Source organism: Callorhinchus milii, unplaced genomic scaffold (genome assembly GCF_018977255.1).
Source record: "Callorhinchus milii isolate IMCB2004 unplaced genomic scaffold, IMCB_Cmil_1.0 Scaffold13, whole genome shotgun sequence".
Classification (NCBI taxonomy): domain Eukaryota; kingdom Metazoa; phylum Chordata; class Chondrichthyes; order Chimaeriformes; family Callorhinchidae; genus Callorhinchus; species Callorhinchus milii.
In genome coordinates this window covers 1,043,907-1,061,249 of record NW_024704754.1, presented here as the reverse complement: position 1 = coordinate 1,061,249, position 17,343 = coordinate 1,043,907, and the positions used below count along the sequence as shown (strand labels likewise).

At 45.9% G+C, this 17,343-nt stretch overlaps 2 protein-coding genes and 1 non-coding gene across 3 annotated transcripts; 2 read left to right on the top strand and 1 right to left on the bottom strand.

Annotated features, from left to right (window-relative positions):
- Positions 1–4,721: 4,721 nt before the first annotated feature.
- On the top strand, positions 4,722–11,296 carry rack1 (receptor for activated C kinase 1; the record flags this gene model as incomplete). The annotated part of the gene is given in 8 exon segments (NM_001292487.1): positions 4,722–4,885; positions 6,120–6,291; positions 6,684–6,831; positions 7,352–7,447; positions 7,857–7,967; positions 8,694–8,834; positions 10,516–10,626; positions 11,059–11,296. Coding segments are annotated over 8 exon segments (954 nt in total). The 3' UTR covers positions 11,125–11,296.
- A 1,246-nt stretch (positions 11,297–12,542) lies between these two features.
- On the top strand, positions 12,543–16,227 carry LOC103183725 (nucleoside diphosphate kinase homolog 5). Its single transcript, XM_007901367.2, is given in 6 exon segments — positions 12,543–13,000; positions 13,847–13,919; positions 13,922–14,051; positions 14,644–14,744; positions 15,575–15,693; positions 15,895–16,227. Coding segments are annotated over 6 exon segments (666 nt in total). The 5' UTR covers positions 12,543–12,871; the 3' UTR covers positions 16,009–16,227.
- A 1,011-nt stretch (positions 16,228–17,238) lies between these two features.
- On the bottom strand, positions 17,239–17,311 carry trnav-cac. The gene has a single exon. It is a non-coding gene; the product is annotated as a tRNA-Val (tRNA).
- Positions 17,312–17,343: the final 32 nt, after the last annotated feature.

Sequence of the window (17,343 nt, the reverse complement as noted above, 5' to 3'; positions counted from 1 at the left end):
ATCACGTCTTCGAGACGTCTCAAAGCGCTTCACAGAATAAACTGTAAAGTGAATTGATTGTATATTTTGTGGGCGAAACGCGGTAATTGACTGAAATGTACAAGGGTAAACTGAAAGAAAGCCATTAGAGCAATGATGATAAAGGATTCGAGGGATAACCGGATGCACTGCTGGAGAATGAAGGGACAGGGGGAGTTTTCTGGGAGATGTTTGTGGCTGTCTGTGGTAGGCCGGCAAGCAACTCGGAAACTCCATCACCCATCCACTAATCACCACCCACACCCAGTTGATAAACCTGGCTCCATCCATCACTGCCTTTGATACTGTCAATTACTCCACCCTGCTCCGGCATCTCTATTCCCTCTAGTCCCCGAATCGACTCCGACACCGTGCTTTCCTGATCCCACCCCGAGCTGTCTCCACCCACATCTCCATTCTCTCTCATCTAATGACCCGATTTACACGAAGTATTTACACTGGCACTTGCTGAAATTTGCCCTTGAAAATATTGCAAGGCTACAAGACGCTAAAAGTGAAATGATTTTTAGATCACCGATTCGGTTGATCGATCTGCATCAGAAAAATCTTATTCAAATGAAGTCTGATTTCAGACAAACATTAGATCTTATCACAAATAATAATAATAATTCTAATTTGGTCACTCAATCCACGGCTGTTTGTGGGACACTGCTGTGCACAATTGGCTGCCACATTTCGCCCACAAAATATACAATTCACGTTACAGCGTGAAGGGCTTTGAGATGTGATAAGGCACGATATGAAATGCAAGGATTATTATTATTATTATTTATAGAGATCATCCAACTCCCTTCCATCCATTACATCCTGCTAGAATCATTTCTCAGCTTTCTTATTTGTAATATGTGAAGGATATCCCAGGGGAGACCTTTCTGACATTCATTATTCAATACCCTAAAAGTTATGGACAGACTGATATGTTAATATGTTTAACCGAGACACAAACTTTGCATTAGTGGACAGAGACTCAAGATAAGTGGGAAGGTGAACAGACAGAATAGGCTCAATTATCTTCTACAAATAATAGTGAATACAGTGTCTATCCTGCACAACCCAGAGAGGTGAGAGGCAGAGTGTGATGGCAAGTTTAAATGGGAATTAAGCTAACCGAGAAATGTATTTCCCAACTGATTCATACTGCAGTGATATTGGATTAAGCTTCACCAAATGTTATGTGTATATATATCATCATTTAGTCCAGTAGCTCAGTGGTTAGAGCACTTGGCTCGCAAGCAAGAGGACATGGGTTTGATTCCTGGGCAGACGAAATGTTAGGCAAGTTTCCTTACTCCACATGTCTCTATTTACATAGCAGTAAGTAGGAACCCGGCTGTTAGTCGATTGGCGGATCGCTCTTCCGGGGGTAATAATTCCTTCCAAAAAATATATGAATAACAAATTGGTCACTTCAATCCACGACTGTTTGCGGGACTGTGTGCTGTGTGCAATTGGCTGCCGCGTTTTGCCCACAAAAATATGGTTAATTCTCTTTACAGTATTGTCCTGTGAAGCACTTTGAGACGTCTCAAAGACGTGATAAGGTGTTATATCAATGCATTGTTATTATTATCATCATGGTATAAACTAACTCTAAAAAAGATAATCACACAGTAGATTAATTTAGATCGATGAAGCCAGAATTTATTCTTTCAAAATGGTTCAAAAGGAAATACCATTATCAGAAATTAATTTTCTTTCATAATGTTTTTCTTTTTTTCCAAGTTGACGGACTGTTCTTGTTGATTTTGCTAAATGCTACTTAAAATGTAGAAAAAGAATATTTAAATTTTCAAACAAGAGCATTATTTGAAAGCAATAGCCTTAAACGTAATAATAATAATAATAATATGTAATACGCAAACTTCCTTTTTGTGCTTTCAGATGAAAAATATCAGCGCTGAGGAACTCAATATGATTCTATCCAGGGCATAAATAGTATGGCCGGATGCAGAATAAAGCTCCCTTAATCCAGACCTCAGTAAAGCTCACTCTACTGTACTGGTGTGACATTTCCACTTGTCACTCTGAACCAATTAATGTTGAATTATGTGCAGTTGAATGCTGTGGCCTGAGAATCTGAAGTGTGGCTACTCAAACCAATTTTACTTATGATCCTTGCAGTTTGCAGTGTATTCTTTCTCCTGACGCGGACTGACTTATGATGGGGAATGCTCAGGGTTTCAGTCGTGTGAGCCCAGTTACTAGGGTTGGAGTTAAAGGGGAATCACAGCTAGAAATTAAGAGCGCCTGTAACTTTTGATTAAGTTCATGTTCTTTCACGTTAACTCCATAAGGTCCAAGTTTATCCCAAAAAGCTCCCAAATCTAGAACGAGTCTTTCGCCAACTCTCTCTCTCTCTCTCTTAAATTATCGGGAAACCGGTTTGCAGAGTTGGACTGTACTGTAAGAGGCAAAAGAATTAACATCAATGAAAATGCAGTCATGAATCTGTCTCTGGCGCTGGTTCAGCATTAACTGTGCGTGTTGAATTTTGCTCCCCTGTAGAGTTGTAGACTCGGTAATGATGCCAAATCAATTCACCCTCCCTTCCCCCTCCCCAAGATGTCTTCACTCTGCCTGAACCGGTCAGAAGAAAAACGAAACCGAACTGCTTGCACGGTTAAAGGTCATCTTAGTTCTTGTGGCCATCGCTGAATTTTTAATTTTTAATTTTTTAAATTGAAAAAAAAAGGGAAGTCCTGGCGTTGAATTTTTTTCTCCTGGAATTACTAAGGAAGCAGCGCTCCTACTGAGTCCCCTTCAAGGCCATCGTTTTAAATGCTGGTGGCTGAGCAGATGGCAGTTAATGTGTTCGCTTCCCCCCCCTCCACCCCCTGCCCCCCCCACCAATCTGCAGCCTGACTCTGTTTCCCAGGCAGGGCCACTACAGTGACAGATGTGATAATGCTGCTATTGTGTCCATCACTCCAGTGTCTTGGAGATTGGTGGCACCGTCTCCAACAGCGAATCAATTAAATGTTTCTGGGGGGGGGGGGGGTGGTGGGGGGAAAAAAATGAAAGCAGCTCCTGCAATTCAACTGTTCGCAAACTGCTGCCCAAGTCCTCCTTCCCCGCAGGTACCTCTCAGGGTGGTCACTTCTCGGGTTGGATTGGATTGGAAAACGTGCAAAACGTTCTTCGAGATTGAAGTAAAATGATAAAAGCGGATCACATGAGCAGCGCATTCCCTGCCGTGCTATTTTGGCTCAGAGTAAAGACTCTCGCGGAGCGCGGCGTGGAGGGGATGATGGCCGGCTCCCTCCCGTGTTCGGCACATTGTAAAAAATGGTGGATTAAAGACGGTGATTCACGAAACTCAGAAGAACTGGGTGGAGTTTGAATGCGTCGGATGCATTAGCATTAACGAAACGCAGTTCAGCTCAGCAACGTGGGGTTATGGTGAGAACAGGATTCCAATGTAAGGAAATGTAAACCGGCAGAGGAGCATTCAGCACTTAGTGTTGGCAAAAATAATAATAATAATAATAATAATAATCCTGGCATTTGATACGGCGCCTTATCGCGTCTTCGAGACGTCTCAAAGCGCTTCACGGGATACACTGTAAAGTGAATTGACTCGATGTTTTGTGGGCGAAACGCGGCGGCCGATTACGGCCGGAAAAGCAATCCGCCAGTTGACCAAAGCGCGTGACCGGTGGAGTGAGGGAACTTGCCCGACATTTTGCCCTGACCCGGCCACGCCCGGGAATCGAACCCAGATCCTCTCGCTCGCGAGGCGAGGGCTCTCACCCCTGAGCTGCAGCACTGCACGTGATGAGGATCGTCCCTTTGAGTGCACACAGGTGATGGAAGTGCACTTATGTGTGGAGTAGATTGTGTGAGTGGACACATGTGATGGGAGTGGACACGTGCGATGGGAGTGGACACACGTGATGGGATTGGACACGTGCGATGGGAGTGGACACGTGCGATGGGAGTGGACACGTGTGATGGGAGTGGACACGTGTGATGGGAGTGGACACGTGTGATGGGAGTGGACACGTGTGATGGGAGTGGACACGCGCGATGGGAGTGGACATGCGTGGCGGGAGTGGACACATGCGATGGGAGTGGACACATGATGGGAGTGGACATGAGCGATGGGAGTGGACACACATGATGGGAGTGGACACATGTGATGGGAGTGGACACACGTGATGGGAGTGGACACATGTGATGGGAGTGGACACATGTGATGGGAGTGGACACGTGATGGGAGTGGACACATGTGATGGGAGTGGACACACGTGCGATGGGAGTGGACACACGTGTGATGGGAGTGGACACACGTGTGATGGGAGTGGACACACGTGTGATGGGAGTGGACACACGTGTGATGGGAGTGGACACACGTGTGATGGGAGTGGACACACGTGTGATGGGAGTGGACACGTGCGATGGGAGTGGACACATGCGATGGGAGTGGACACGCGTGCCATGGCCTGGTGACCCCCCCCACCCCCCCACCCCCGGGGGCCGCTGTGCCAATGCCCCACTTGGAGTTGCTGTCGCAGTTGTTGTGGTTGTCCTCCCTCAGCACCAGCGCCCCCCAATGGCGAGTCAGAGAGAGGCAGGCGAGGGGAGGGGGGGCTGACGTCACATCCGGGCGCGGCGGCGGCAGGGGCGGGGGCACGTGATTTCCGCTTCCTCCCCCCTCCCCCCCCCCTCCCCCCCTCTCTCTCCCCGTGGCCCCGTCACAGCCCGAGCTGTAGGCCCCGAGTCCCCGCCGCCGCCGCCATGACGGAACAGATGACCCTCCGCGGGACCCTCAAGGGCCACAATGGTTGGGTCACGCAGATCGCCACCACTCCGCAGTTCCCCGACATGATCCTCTCCGCCTCCCGAGGTACCGTGTGTGGGGGGGCGGGGGCGGGGAGGGGAGGGGGGGGGAGAGGCTCCGGTGGTCCTCCCGCCTCGTCCGCGGTGGGCAAAGCTGTACAGACTTCTCCCTCTCCTCCTCCTCTCAACCTCCTCTCTCTCCCTCTCCTCTCTCCTCTTCTCCCCCTCTTCCTCCTCTCTCCTCTTCTCCCCTCTCCTCTCCATCTCTCTTCCTCTCCTCCTCTCCCTCTCCCCCTCCCCCTCCCCTCTCCCCCCCCCCTCTCCCTCTCCCCTCTCCCTCTCCCCCCTCCCCTCTCCCTCTCCCCTCTCCCTCCCCTCCCCCTCCCCCCCCCCCCCCTCTCCACCCCCTCTCCTCTCCCCTCCCCTCTCCCCACCACCTCTCCTCTCCCCTCTCCTCTCCCCCTCCCCTCTCCCTCTCCCCTCCCTCTCCCTCTCCCCCCCCTCTCCCCTCCCCTCTCCCCCCCCTCTCCTCCCCTCCCCTCTCCCCCCCCTCCCCTCTCCTCTCCCCTCCCCTCTCCCTCTCCCCCTCTCCTCTCCCCTCCCCTCTCCCCCTGGCTCAGGGCTGTTAGATGCTTTACTTGCTGACACAGTGATGTCTTGCTCTGATCACCTGTGCTCCCAACCCTCAGTCGCTCTGCCAGACAAGACAAGGCATTGTTTTCGCCCACAAAATCCACGGTCACTACACTTTACAGTGTGTCCTGTGAAGCGCTTTGAGACCGTCTTGAAGACGTGATAAAGGCGCTGTATGAAATGCAAAGGTTATTGTTGTTGTTATAAGCCTCCAGACAAACTGCTGTAAAGGAACAACAAAGGTGTAAGTGAAGAGCAGTCAAACTGTACACCGGAAAGGGGGCGACATTGCAGCTTTGACGCCTGACCTGATGTTTGTGTCGTGTTTCTTTCCAACTAATATTTTTAAGACCAATTTTAAGGATGTCCCGTGTTCAGGCGATTGAGTAGAATTTCCGTCGCCTCCCTTCTTGCATCAGTGTGTGAACTTGCCAGCTTTGGACAAATCACCAGCTATTTTAATTGCTGAGGAAGTATTTGGACCTTTCTTTAACGTGCAGCCATCGACTATAGCATTGCATAAACGTTACTTGGTGGTTGGATTGAGTTGAGTTACTTTTTTTTCAATGCATTTTATTAAGAGGCAAGGAAACTGATCTGCGGATTTACTGCTTCAAGTCCGCCCAGATTTCCCTTGTTTTAAAAGCATTGTTTTGTTTTCTTTGTAGACAAAACCATCATCATGTGGAAGTTAACCCGGGACGAGACAAACTATGGTATCCCCCAGCGTGCCCTCAGCGGCCACTCTCACTTTGTTAGTGATGTTGTCATCTCCTCCGATGGTCAGTTCGCCCTCTCTGGCTCTTGGGATGGAACCTTACGACTTTGGGATTTGACAACGTAAGGACATAGATAATTCACTCTTTTAGAGACATCGGATTTGCAATTGCAGTGAAACTCGCATAAATCTGCTCTGTAAAAAAAAATTGTGAATCTTCCCAAGTCCCTTTCCAGAGCTTATATTCTCTGCAAGTTTAACATAACTCATACTTTGCGTATTAAATGTATGGTCCCAACTGATACGACTTGTGTGAGATTTACTGTAGTAAGTGCTGTAATGGCACCGTGACATTTTCCAAGCAGCACAGCCGGAATACTGTTCCGTGAGTGTCGATTGCAGGATCTTTTCAAATGTCAAAATAAATTGCATTTGTTCTGTTTAACGAATTGGAGGAGTATGCCTTCCCATAACTTGCGTGTTACAACAAAACCTTTTATTTTTAATCCTCCAGAGGTTGCACAACCCGCCGTTTTGTAGGCCACACCAAGGATGTTCTGAGTGTTGCCTTCTCAGCTGACAATCGGCAAATTGTGTCTGGTTCCCGGGATAAGACCATAAAATTGTGGAACACCCTGGGAGTTTGCAAGTACACAATCCAGGTAACTTTTCTGAGCCTGTTTATTAATAATAATAATCCTTGCATGTGATATAGCTCCTTATCATGTCGTTGAGACGTCTCAAAATATTTTATAAATTTTGTGGGTGAATTACAACAGGCAATTGCATACAGCAGTGTACCACAAACAGCCGTGGATTGAGTGACCATATTGTTATTATTATTTTTAAAATAAAATTATATTCCTTGCTTTTCTACCAATTAAAGTTCTATGAAAATGTGGTTTACTTTAGGAATCGTCAAAGCTTTGGAAACCAGTGTGGGGGTGGCGGGTTGGGGGGGGCTTGAGATTGACTGACTGAGATAAATGTGTTGCAAAACATAATCGAAAACTGCTGAGTAGTCTTTGGGTGATGTTGATATTCATAGTTAGGGAGAAATCCATGCACTGTTTATTTCTTGCTTTTGCCAGGGGGAGTAATGTGAGCAGCACATTATACATTTGTACAGATGTGGATGTGTGTTTTCATCTCACTAACGTCTGTCTATCTGTTTTTATGTAGGATGAATGTCACGCTGAATGGGTCTCGTGTGTTCGCTTTTCACCGAACAGCAGCAACCCCATCATCGTGTCCTGTGGCTGGGATAAGCTCGTCAAGGTAAGAGAGATGAATTCTGGCGTGTTCGTTCAATTACCTTTTGAAATCGGAGTGAATTTTTGTAGACCTATATTCTTAGGTGAATGTCTAAATGAAATGAATAAGATGAGAAAAAAATGAACAGGTGGAGAGGCCTTGTGTTAAATGTTTAACAAATCCGCGGAAAGACTATTTCAGTGAGCAAGTAGTAAATGTATGGAGCAGATCACGGAAGCAGAAAATGTTGTCTGTTTCAAGAAAAAAATGAGATAGATTTCTGCTAGAAAATAATACCTGGGGGATACAGTATATAGTTTGGGACATGACATGTCAAGCGACTGCCAGGATGGTGGAAGGTGAACTAAATCGAGCTTGGTCTTCTTCTGCCAGCAAATTCTTATGTTGTTAACGTTATTCTTACCGTTTGTAGGTCTGGAACCTGGCCAACTGCAAGCTGAAAACCAATCACATTGGGCACACTGGCTATCTCAACACTGTAACCGTTTCCCCTGATGGATCCCTGTGTGCTTCTGGAGGCAAGGTAGGTGCTGTGACTGTGGTGTTAATGACCTGTAATGTACAAAAGGTCCACAGATAAAGGTTCTCTTGCTCTAGTTGGATGCTTTATGAACGAATAGTGTCCCTATATTACAATTTGCATACAAATGACACTTACACCGTGCCTTTCACTTCGGGAGGACGTCCCAAGTCGCTAGACAGTCAGGATTTGGACCCAAGCTGGGTTGGGATCAGGAGGGGTAGAGGAGAGGAGGGTGGGGCTGGGAGGCTGCTGAGTGGAGGCAGTGGACAGGTTGATATGACGTTAGCAGGTCACAGGTAGGAAGGAGCAAGGCTGTGTATATATGCAATATGTTAGGCTTGAAAGGTGAAGCCATATTAATGTAATATTTTGTATTGCATACGGAATATTATATAACACTAGGAATTGCCTGTTTAAAGTGCTTTTAGAGCTGCTCCTAACTGAAATGCGCAATACAAAATAAATTGTATTTCTCTCCTAGAAAAGAAGGTGTCTTGGCTACATTTACCCAGGTGAGCGCAATCGGCTGTTGGGTTTTATCCACAAACTATACAGTCAATTCACTTCACAGTATATTGTGTGAAACGCTTTGAGACATCTCAAAGACGTAATAAGGCGCCATATCAAATGCAAGGATTAGGAGGCTACTAATTATTATGATTTAAATTTTTGGAGCAGAAAATAAATGAAACTTTCTCAACAAAATCTGCCCCTTTTCTTGTGCAGGATGGTCAGGCCATGCTCTGGGATCTAAACGAGGGCAAACATCTCTACACATTGGACGGTGGAGACATCATCAACGCCTTGTGCTTCAGCCCCAACAGATATTGGCTCTGTGCAGCTACTGGGCCTAGTATCAAGATCTGGGTAGGTACCTTTGCTTGGAAGGACACTCAAATGTTAAGTCTCAATAATTCTTTATCAAGTTATTAAGTACCAATATGACAGACATCCCCATATCACTGAAGCCAATTCAACTGCACTCCAATCTCTTTTTAGGCTGAGATTTTTGAAACTCAGCAAAGACCGAAAATGCTTTCAAAAGTACATAAGAAATGCAAGACGATAAAAGACCAAGGTCCATCTAATTCTCCTTCCACCTTCCTCGCGGTCACATGAAAAGTGAAGGTTCATACTGTACAGAAAAAGGCAATCACACTTGCCTTTGGGTCACTGATGAGTTTCACTGCAGTAAAGTAAAATAGGAGGGGCATGTACTCCCTCATAGGTGGGGAGTGGGTGTGAGTGGGATCTGTCATGGGGGAAAATCGTCAAATCGTTGTTTGACTTCTTGTTTGACATGTCCTAACACTAATAAAACAATGTGGAATGCACAGGCTAAATGGCCAAATTTAGTTCATATCCCACTGAAGATTTTACAGGTTTATGTTCAAGTCATTACTGGAATCTGTTCAGTTTTGATCCCTGCAACCTAAAGAGGAAAGAGTAACAAGGCTGCTCCCTGCTGTTAGAGGGATGAAATGTGAAGAACAATTAAATAAACTCGGGCTCTTTGGCTTTGATGAGAGTTGTCTTAAAAGGGACCTTCTAGAGGTACGGTATATATGATGCTTATTGGCATAGAGGAAGCAAACCCAGAATAATTTGTGGGATAATTTCAGATACATCAAGGCAGAAGGACGAGAGGGATCTAGTTCAGTATTGTGAAGTTTAGACAAAAGTGAGAAATTATTTCTTTATACCGAGGATGATGGACATCTGCAGCGAGTTACCAGGAAGAGTGGTTGAAGGCAAGACACTGGACTCGTTTTAGGAAACAGCTTGACGCTGTAATGGAAAGCTAGGTAGGTTTGGGTATTCTGGGGAGATTAGATCCAATGAGACAAAGAAACAGAATATCCTTTATAATCCCAGTATCTTGCTGCCCAAACCAGCAATGGTCAGAAGGAAGTGGCTACTCTTATCTTTTTTGATGAATATCATTTGGCATCTCCTCTCTTTTTGCCAACTCAGTGTTCAGGGTATGGTTGTAGGTTGAAGACCAAACTTGGGGAATAGAAAGTTCTCACATCAGTCACTTAACTTCACCCTCATGTCTTTTGAGGTTCTCCATAACATAGCCAGAAATTGACGGTCAACCAAACTGTTTTTCTTGCCAACGAGACTTGGGAATGTTACTTACACTCCCTCAATTGTTAAATGTTTGGCAAAATGCCATGAATTAAGCAGGGTTTCGCTCTGGCAAATCAAACGTTTACTTTGATTTCTGCTAATCCAGCGAGATTTGAGAAATTCTGTCGTTCCATTTTTTAAAAACAATGCAACTGTGCTCGGAAAACGTTTTCACTCTTTACCTGAAACATTAAAATTCTCTTAAAGCCACAGAATTCTGTCCTGTTGAAGAAGGTGCACGGTGTGACTCAAGTTGGAAATTAATAATAATAATAATCCTTGCATTTGATGTCGCGCCTTCTCACGTCTTCTAGACGTCTCAAAGCGCTTCACAGGACACACTGTAAAGGGAATTGACTGAAGATTTTGTGGACAAAAAGGTAAGAGTTAACCTGAGGGTGGATTGTTTTTACAGGATCTTGAAGGGAAAATCATCGTGGATGAGCTGCGGCAAGAGGTGATCAGCGCGAGCAGCCGAGCTGAACCCCCACAGTGTACATCCCTGGCCTGGTCAGCCGATGGGCAGGTACGGACTCTCCTCTTCCCTTCGAGCACAGCTCCTAATCGCTCACAGTTCACCAATATCCCAATGATTATACTGATTCACATAATCATCTGACCCTTATGGGCATGATTACAAGTCCTGCAAATATGATGGGATAGTGGATTGTAATTGACTTGCTGTGTGTGTCTTTATGTTTGTATACGCATGGCCATTAATGCTGTGTACTCACTGTCCCTCTGCCTCACCCCCTCCCTTACCTCCAAGATCCGTCTCAAGACCTTCCTCTTCGACCGCACCTTCAGGCACCCTACTACCCCTACCCTCTACCCTCCACCCTCCTGATCCCAACCCCCAGCTTGGGTGCAAACCCTTAATTGTCCATCCAGCACCATCCAGGGATGTCCTTCCCACATGAAAGGCGTTGTGTAAATGTAGTTTGTCGTTCTTTTCCAGACATTATTCGCTGGCTACACAGACAACCTCATCAGAGTGTGGCAGGTCACGATCGGATTCAGATGAAGTGTTTCTTGCCGTTTTTCCAGAAAAAGTTAGCTATTTGGATCGGCAAGAGGATAAAGAGAATATGCTCATTCGAGTCTGAAATAAAACCTTGCTGTTTTCAACTTAGTCTGTGTGGAAATACCTTTTGTATTTATAACGAAAGGTGCTGAATAAATGATTTTCTACTTTTATGGTATAGTACAGTCTTGTATAAAGTAACCAAAAGTTGTCGTACAATTTAAAAATGATGTCTCATCTGCTTTTTTTTTACGGGGAGAGTGGGAGGGGGGGGAGGAAGAAACCAGCTGGCTCTGTGCACAGTGAAGTTGTATCCTACGGGTCGGTCTCCAAAGTTCCTTACACAATAAGGTTTGACCCAGTCCAGTGAGGTTACAGTGTTGTTGCTTTAATTAAAAAAAATTGTGATATGTTCGAGTCCATTGGTCCCTTCCCCACTCCCATTTGAATAGCTCTTTGAATTTCATAAATATGGAGTTCAAAAGGCATCCAGCAATTACACGTATGAAACCTCTCCACCGGAAGCCTGTAAATTGGTAAGTGGAATGTAGAGTGGTAGAAGTACAGAACTCTCCCCCAAAAGGTCGTGGATGTTGGATCCATCCACACCTTGAAGAAAGAGATTGACCGATGTTTGGCCGGTCGGGTATTAAGGGATACGGGGAGAAAGCGGGAAATTAGATTTGAAATTCTAGTAAAGATGAAGATCAAGCCATGATCTAATTAAATGGCGGAACAGGCTCGACGGGCTGAATGGCCTCCTCCTGTTCTACATTCCCATGAATGAAACTGCAGACACACACACACACACACCGCAGATAAACAAGTTAACAGGACAGGAAATCAGCCAGTGATCGATTCTTTTGCTAACCACCTACTTGCTGAAATCATTAAAACTGCTGCTAATCATATTTTCATTTACTTAATCCTTTACACTCAGAGACAAATATATATATAATAAATAGTCTCTAGTATTTATAGATTGATTAAATGATAATTGGACAAAGTTCAATGGTTGAGATTGTTGATATTTTTGCTTCCTTAATAATAATCCTTGCATTTGATGTTAGTGCCTCAAAGCTCTTTACGAGATTGTCATTTGGGGAATTGTTGGTCAGGACAATGGGAGGATCTCCCTTTTACCGATAGTTCCCCTGTCTCTCCTCGCAGCTGATATTCTTTAATCTCCCATCAAAGAACAACCAAACACACACACACACACACTATTCTGCAGTCGGCTCATTGTGAAACTCGGAACAACGAATGACATTTACGCAGCGCCTTTCACACCGGGAGGACGTCCCAAGGTGCTGGACAGTCAGGGATTTTGGGATTGGGATCGGGACGGGTGGAGGCAGTGAGGGTGACCGACTGCGCGGTAGGGGAGGAGGGTCTTGAGATGGGTCTTGAAGGAGGCGAGGGAGGGGACGAGGCCAAGGCAAGGGACTGGGATGAAGTTCCAGAGGGTGACAGCGTGGATCTTCCTTCTAAGAGTTAATTTGCTTTTGCCAGATCTCCAGGGAAGAGATTGTCAACATCGGGTTCTTAGCAACAGCTACAGAGCGGAGCAGCGGCTGAACCACACCGGGAGCTGCTCAACACTCAGGACAACAGTTCTGGGGAACATTAATGCAGGGAAAGAGATCAACTTGAGCCGATAGTTTCCAGCTCCTCGCGCTGGCTGCGGTGCGTTTGTTTCATCGGGAAAAAAAGGCCGCAGCAGGTTTTGAGAGTCAGGTTCCTGATCATGGAGAAGAGACGGGCAACATGGCAGATCTGCGTGGAGAGAACATTAGCTGTGATCAAACCAGACAGCATGGACAAGGCTGAAGAGATCCTGGACGTCATTGTCAGATCCGGCTTCACTGTGATCCAGGTATCCAATCAACTTCTTTTCCCAGTTGAGTGAGAAGCTCAAAGACCCAGAGGCTTTGCAAAAGGGCTTTTGCTCTAAATCATTACACTTTGTGGCTGTGTTTCTCACCAGTTAAGAGCCACCATGGATAGAGTTTTTATGCAAAAAGGGAAACTAAACTAATCAAAACAGGCAGGTCAAAGAGATCTTTGGAGATCTAACTCTTTTTAAGTTATTATTATTATTTTTTGCGGGGGTGCCAGATAGAGCTGTATGATTGAATGCCGTTCCCTTTGTTTTCCCAACAAAAGGTTTCCTTTTAGACAGAGCCATTCACAAGGGGTTTTAGTCGCTGTTCCTCGCTGATTAACAGAAATATTTTGTATCACTGTTAAGCAGCTTCAAAGCAAATGTTCTTAGGACACGAGAAATAGTGGGCAGAGCAAAATGTAAAATTTGCCCTAGTTTTGCAAGAGGATAGCTTTATTGTTAATATAGTTGTTAGCGTTAGTGTTAGCACATAACCATAATGCTAATAATAAAGCATTATTGTTATTATGAGAAGGTTCAACATATTTCCAATTGGCTTCGGTGGATTTGTGGGTGAGGAGAAGCCAGGACTGCCCATCATTTATTATTATTATTTATTATTATTAATTCCTGGGTGCAATTGGCTGATGTGTTTCACCCACAAAATACACAGCGACTACACTTCACCGTGTATCCCGGGAAGCATTTTGAGACGTATGGAAGACGTGATAAGGCGCTGTATCAAATGGGAGGATTATTGTTATTTATTATAAACGGTCCCTGACTTGTTTGTGTTAAATGTGAATGTTTAAGTGAGCTGATGTGCTTCCATCGCAGAGGCGGAAACTGCACCTGAGCCCGGAGCAGTGCAGCGATTTTTACGCTGAACATTACGGGAAGATGTATTTCCCAGTTTAACTGCTTTCATGAGCTCCGGACCCATCATCGCTATGGTTCTGGCCAGAGATCAGGCGATCTCGTATTGGAGGGAGCTGATGGGACCAAAAAACAGTGAAAAGGCAAAACTAACTCAACCGGACAGGTAAGTTCTGACAAAGGGGCCGTGGACCCGAAACGTTGACTCGCTTTCCTTTCTCCATAGGCTCTGCCTGACCCGCTGAGGGTTCCCGCTGCCGTTTTTGTTTTCAGACGGGGAAGGTTCTTGAGCCTTGGAAATCAGAATTTAATTTAGAAATCAGAAATCAAAGTAAGAGAGAAATCAAAATAAATTGTGTTTCACTCATCACAATGAATCCACTTCAGTGTGTAGCCGGTGAAATGTTTTGCAACGTCTCAACGACGTGATAGGGCGCTATGTCAAATGCAAGGAAACGTTACGCTGATAGAATAAATCCTGATCCAGGTGGGATTATTACCTCTTGATTAGTAAACGAAAACACCCGCACAAGCAATTATCTGTGCTTTCTGACTCAATTTATTTCCCTAACTGCCCTGTATTTGGGTTCAAATCTGTTCTGCGCTGATGCGTTTAATGTTTTACATGAATATTTTACGGCATTCTGTAATAAAAAAAGCTGTACCCACCTTCACTTTGATGTACACGCGCAAAAAGCCGGTCCAATTCATGATCTGATCTGATCTGATCTGTTTTTATTCATTCCCGTTGCTTTTAGCCTAAGGGCGTTATACGGGACAGATGACCTCAGGAACGCGGTCCACGGTAGCGAAAGCTTTTTATTGGCGGAGAAGGAGATTCAGTTCATGTTTCCCGGCAGTAAGTGTGAAAATACTAAAATCGTGGTCTTTAAACTGAAGTAAACGGTTGTCGCTGACGAATTGAGGTTCCGCCCCCCACTCCCCTCGGTGTGCAGTGGGAAGAGGGAGCGCTGATCCCAACCTGATCATCGTTCCAGTTATTTTTCTCTTGGTTCGTGTATGATTGATCTTACAGTCCTTGGGGAATGCTTCGTAACTGTCGTAAAAAAACACACACAGCTCAATAATAATAATAATAATAATAATAATAATAATAATAATAGGTGGAATCTCAGCAAACGTAACAAGGAGGATGGGGGTGGGGGGTGGAGGTGGGGGGGAGGTGGCGGCGGTGGGCGGAAATGAAACTAAACCACACGACAGAGGAAGCAAATTGGAAAATAAAAGCTGTTTCAGAAAAATAAAATCCAGCGCTGTTTCCGCCCGGTCTCAAACCGGAGACCTGTCGCGTGTGAGGAGAACGTGATAACCACTGCACTACGGAAACCGCTGTCGTGACGGTCGGGGCCTCGGAGTCTCAGTGATTCAGAACCCCCCACTCCCCCTCCCCCCCACTCCCCCACCATCTCTCCCTCCCCCCATCTCCCCCTCCCCCCATCTCCCCCTCCCCCCATCTCCCCTTCCCCCATCTCCCCCCCAATTCCCTCCCCCCCTCCCCCTCTCCACTAACCGGGAACTCTAACCGGGAACTCTAACCGGGAACTCTAACCGGGAACTCTAACCGGGAACTCTAACCGGGAACTCTAACCGGGAACAAAGTGAAAGGACAAAGTTTCTGTTTGATTGTAAGTTTGAGCTCAAACGTTGTTTAAAAACACTATTTTACAGCGGTCGTTGAGCCAACGCCGACCGACAGAGCAGCGCACGACTACCTGAGCAGATACGTCAATCCAACACTGCTGACTGGACTGACGCAGCTCTGCAAACAGAAACCCGCAGACCCGCCCGTACGTACCCGTATAACAATAACAACAATAACAACAATAACAATAATCCTTGAGTTTGGTATCGCTCGTTACGATGACGAATAGAAAAAAAAACACCCCCAAAACTTTGTTTACCACGAAACGAACGCGCGGTCCCTTCGTTGACGTTACTCTTCCGAAACTGAATTGTTCTGTGTTTACCGCAACCCTCTGATTCTCCAGACGTGGCTCTCACAGTGGCTCATCGCAAACAATCCAAACAAACCCGTGGTTCAGGAGGTCCCGGTCAGTCGAGAAGGAGCGAAGCCGAGACCCGGCAGCTCCGAAACCTGTTGAGAAGATGGAAATCAGATACCTTTGGAACGTGTTGTTATTATTATTATTATTATTATTATGTTAAGATTTTATCATTTTTTTCATCGTGATGACCTTGACAACAGCAACGACGGTTTTTTGCAAAGAGCCGTCTGGAAGAGGGATCCGAATCGCGACCACCAATGGTTAGTAACGGTCAATCCAGTAATGTCAACACAAATAAAAGTTAACGGTAACTGACAACTGTCATCGAATAATTCTCTCTCCTCTGACAACGTCGCTCTTCGCGTCTCGGGATGAAGGCCGATCTGCGCCTCCGCCCCTCTCTGGTCCCGACCCCCCGGCTCGGGCGCGGACCCCTGACTGTCCGGAGCCTCGGGCCGTGAGGAAGGCACCGTGAGGTACCTCTCTCGTGGTGGGGTTCCTCAAAGTGGCCACTGGATGACGGGCAAGGGAGGCGCATCCTGCGGAGTGCATGGTGTAGTGACTGTGCAATGTGTGGGGCTGAAAGCCCTGGAACCGTCGAACTAAAGAGCGTGGACCTCACTCACCGGTGGGGGGTGTGTGGGGGGGAGAGACGCGTTCGAGGGCGGTCAACAAAGACGTGACCCCCGGTCGGGTTTGAAGGCTGCGCCAAGTGACCCGAGACCAGGACAACAGCGTCGGGAAAAACAAACGGCGATTTATTTATTGGGAGTGGATTATATTTCAAAGAATTGCATTATTTGACCCCACGTCTCGTGACGGACGTCGCGACGTCCCGAAGCGCTTCACAGCATAAACACACACACACACACATAGATATATAATATATATAATATATATATATGTATAATAATAATAATAACAAGTCTGGCATTTGACACAGAGCGTTATCGTGCGGTGGAGACGGTCTCGAAGCGCTTCACGGGGTACACGGTAAAGCGTGTAGTGAAGTGACTGCGTGTTTCGTGGGTGAAATGTCCAAAATACGCACACGCGTGTGTGTATACACACAACATATATTATAATAACAATATAATAATACATATTATACATCTGTTATCATTGTATATATACTATCACCCAAACCATCCACAGTCACTATATATAAACACACACACATATACACATATATAATATATATGTTGGATTGCGTTGTGTGTTAAAAAAGGTTACACCTGAAATCCACCCACGTGTGTATTATATATTATATAGAGAGAGAGAGAGAGAATGAAGGGACCAAATAAAGTTGTGTCGGTCAATAATAAGTGTTTCCGCCCGGTTTCGAACCGGGGACCTTTCGCGTGTGAGGCGAACGTGATAACCACTACACTACGGAAACCCGCCGTGATGGGGCTGCCGCTGGGGGCCTCC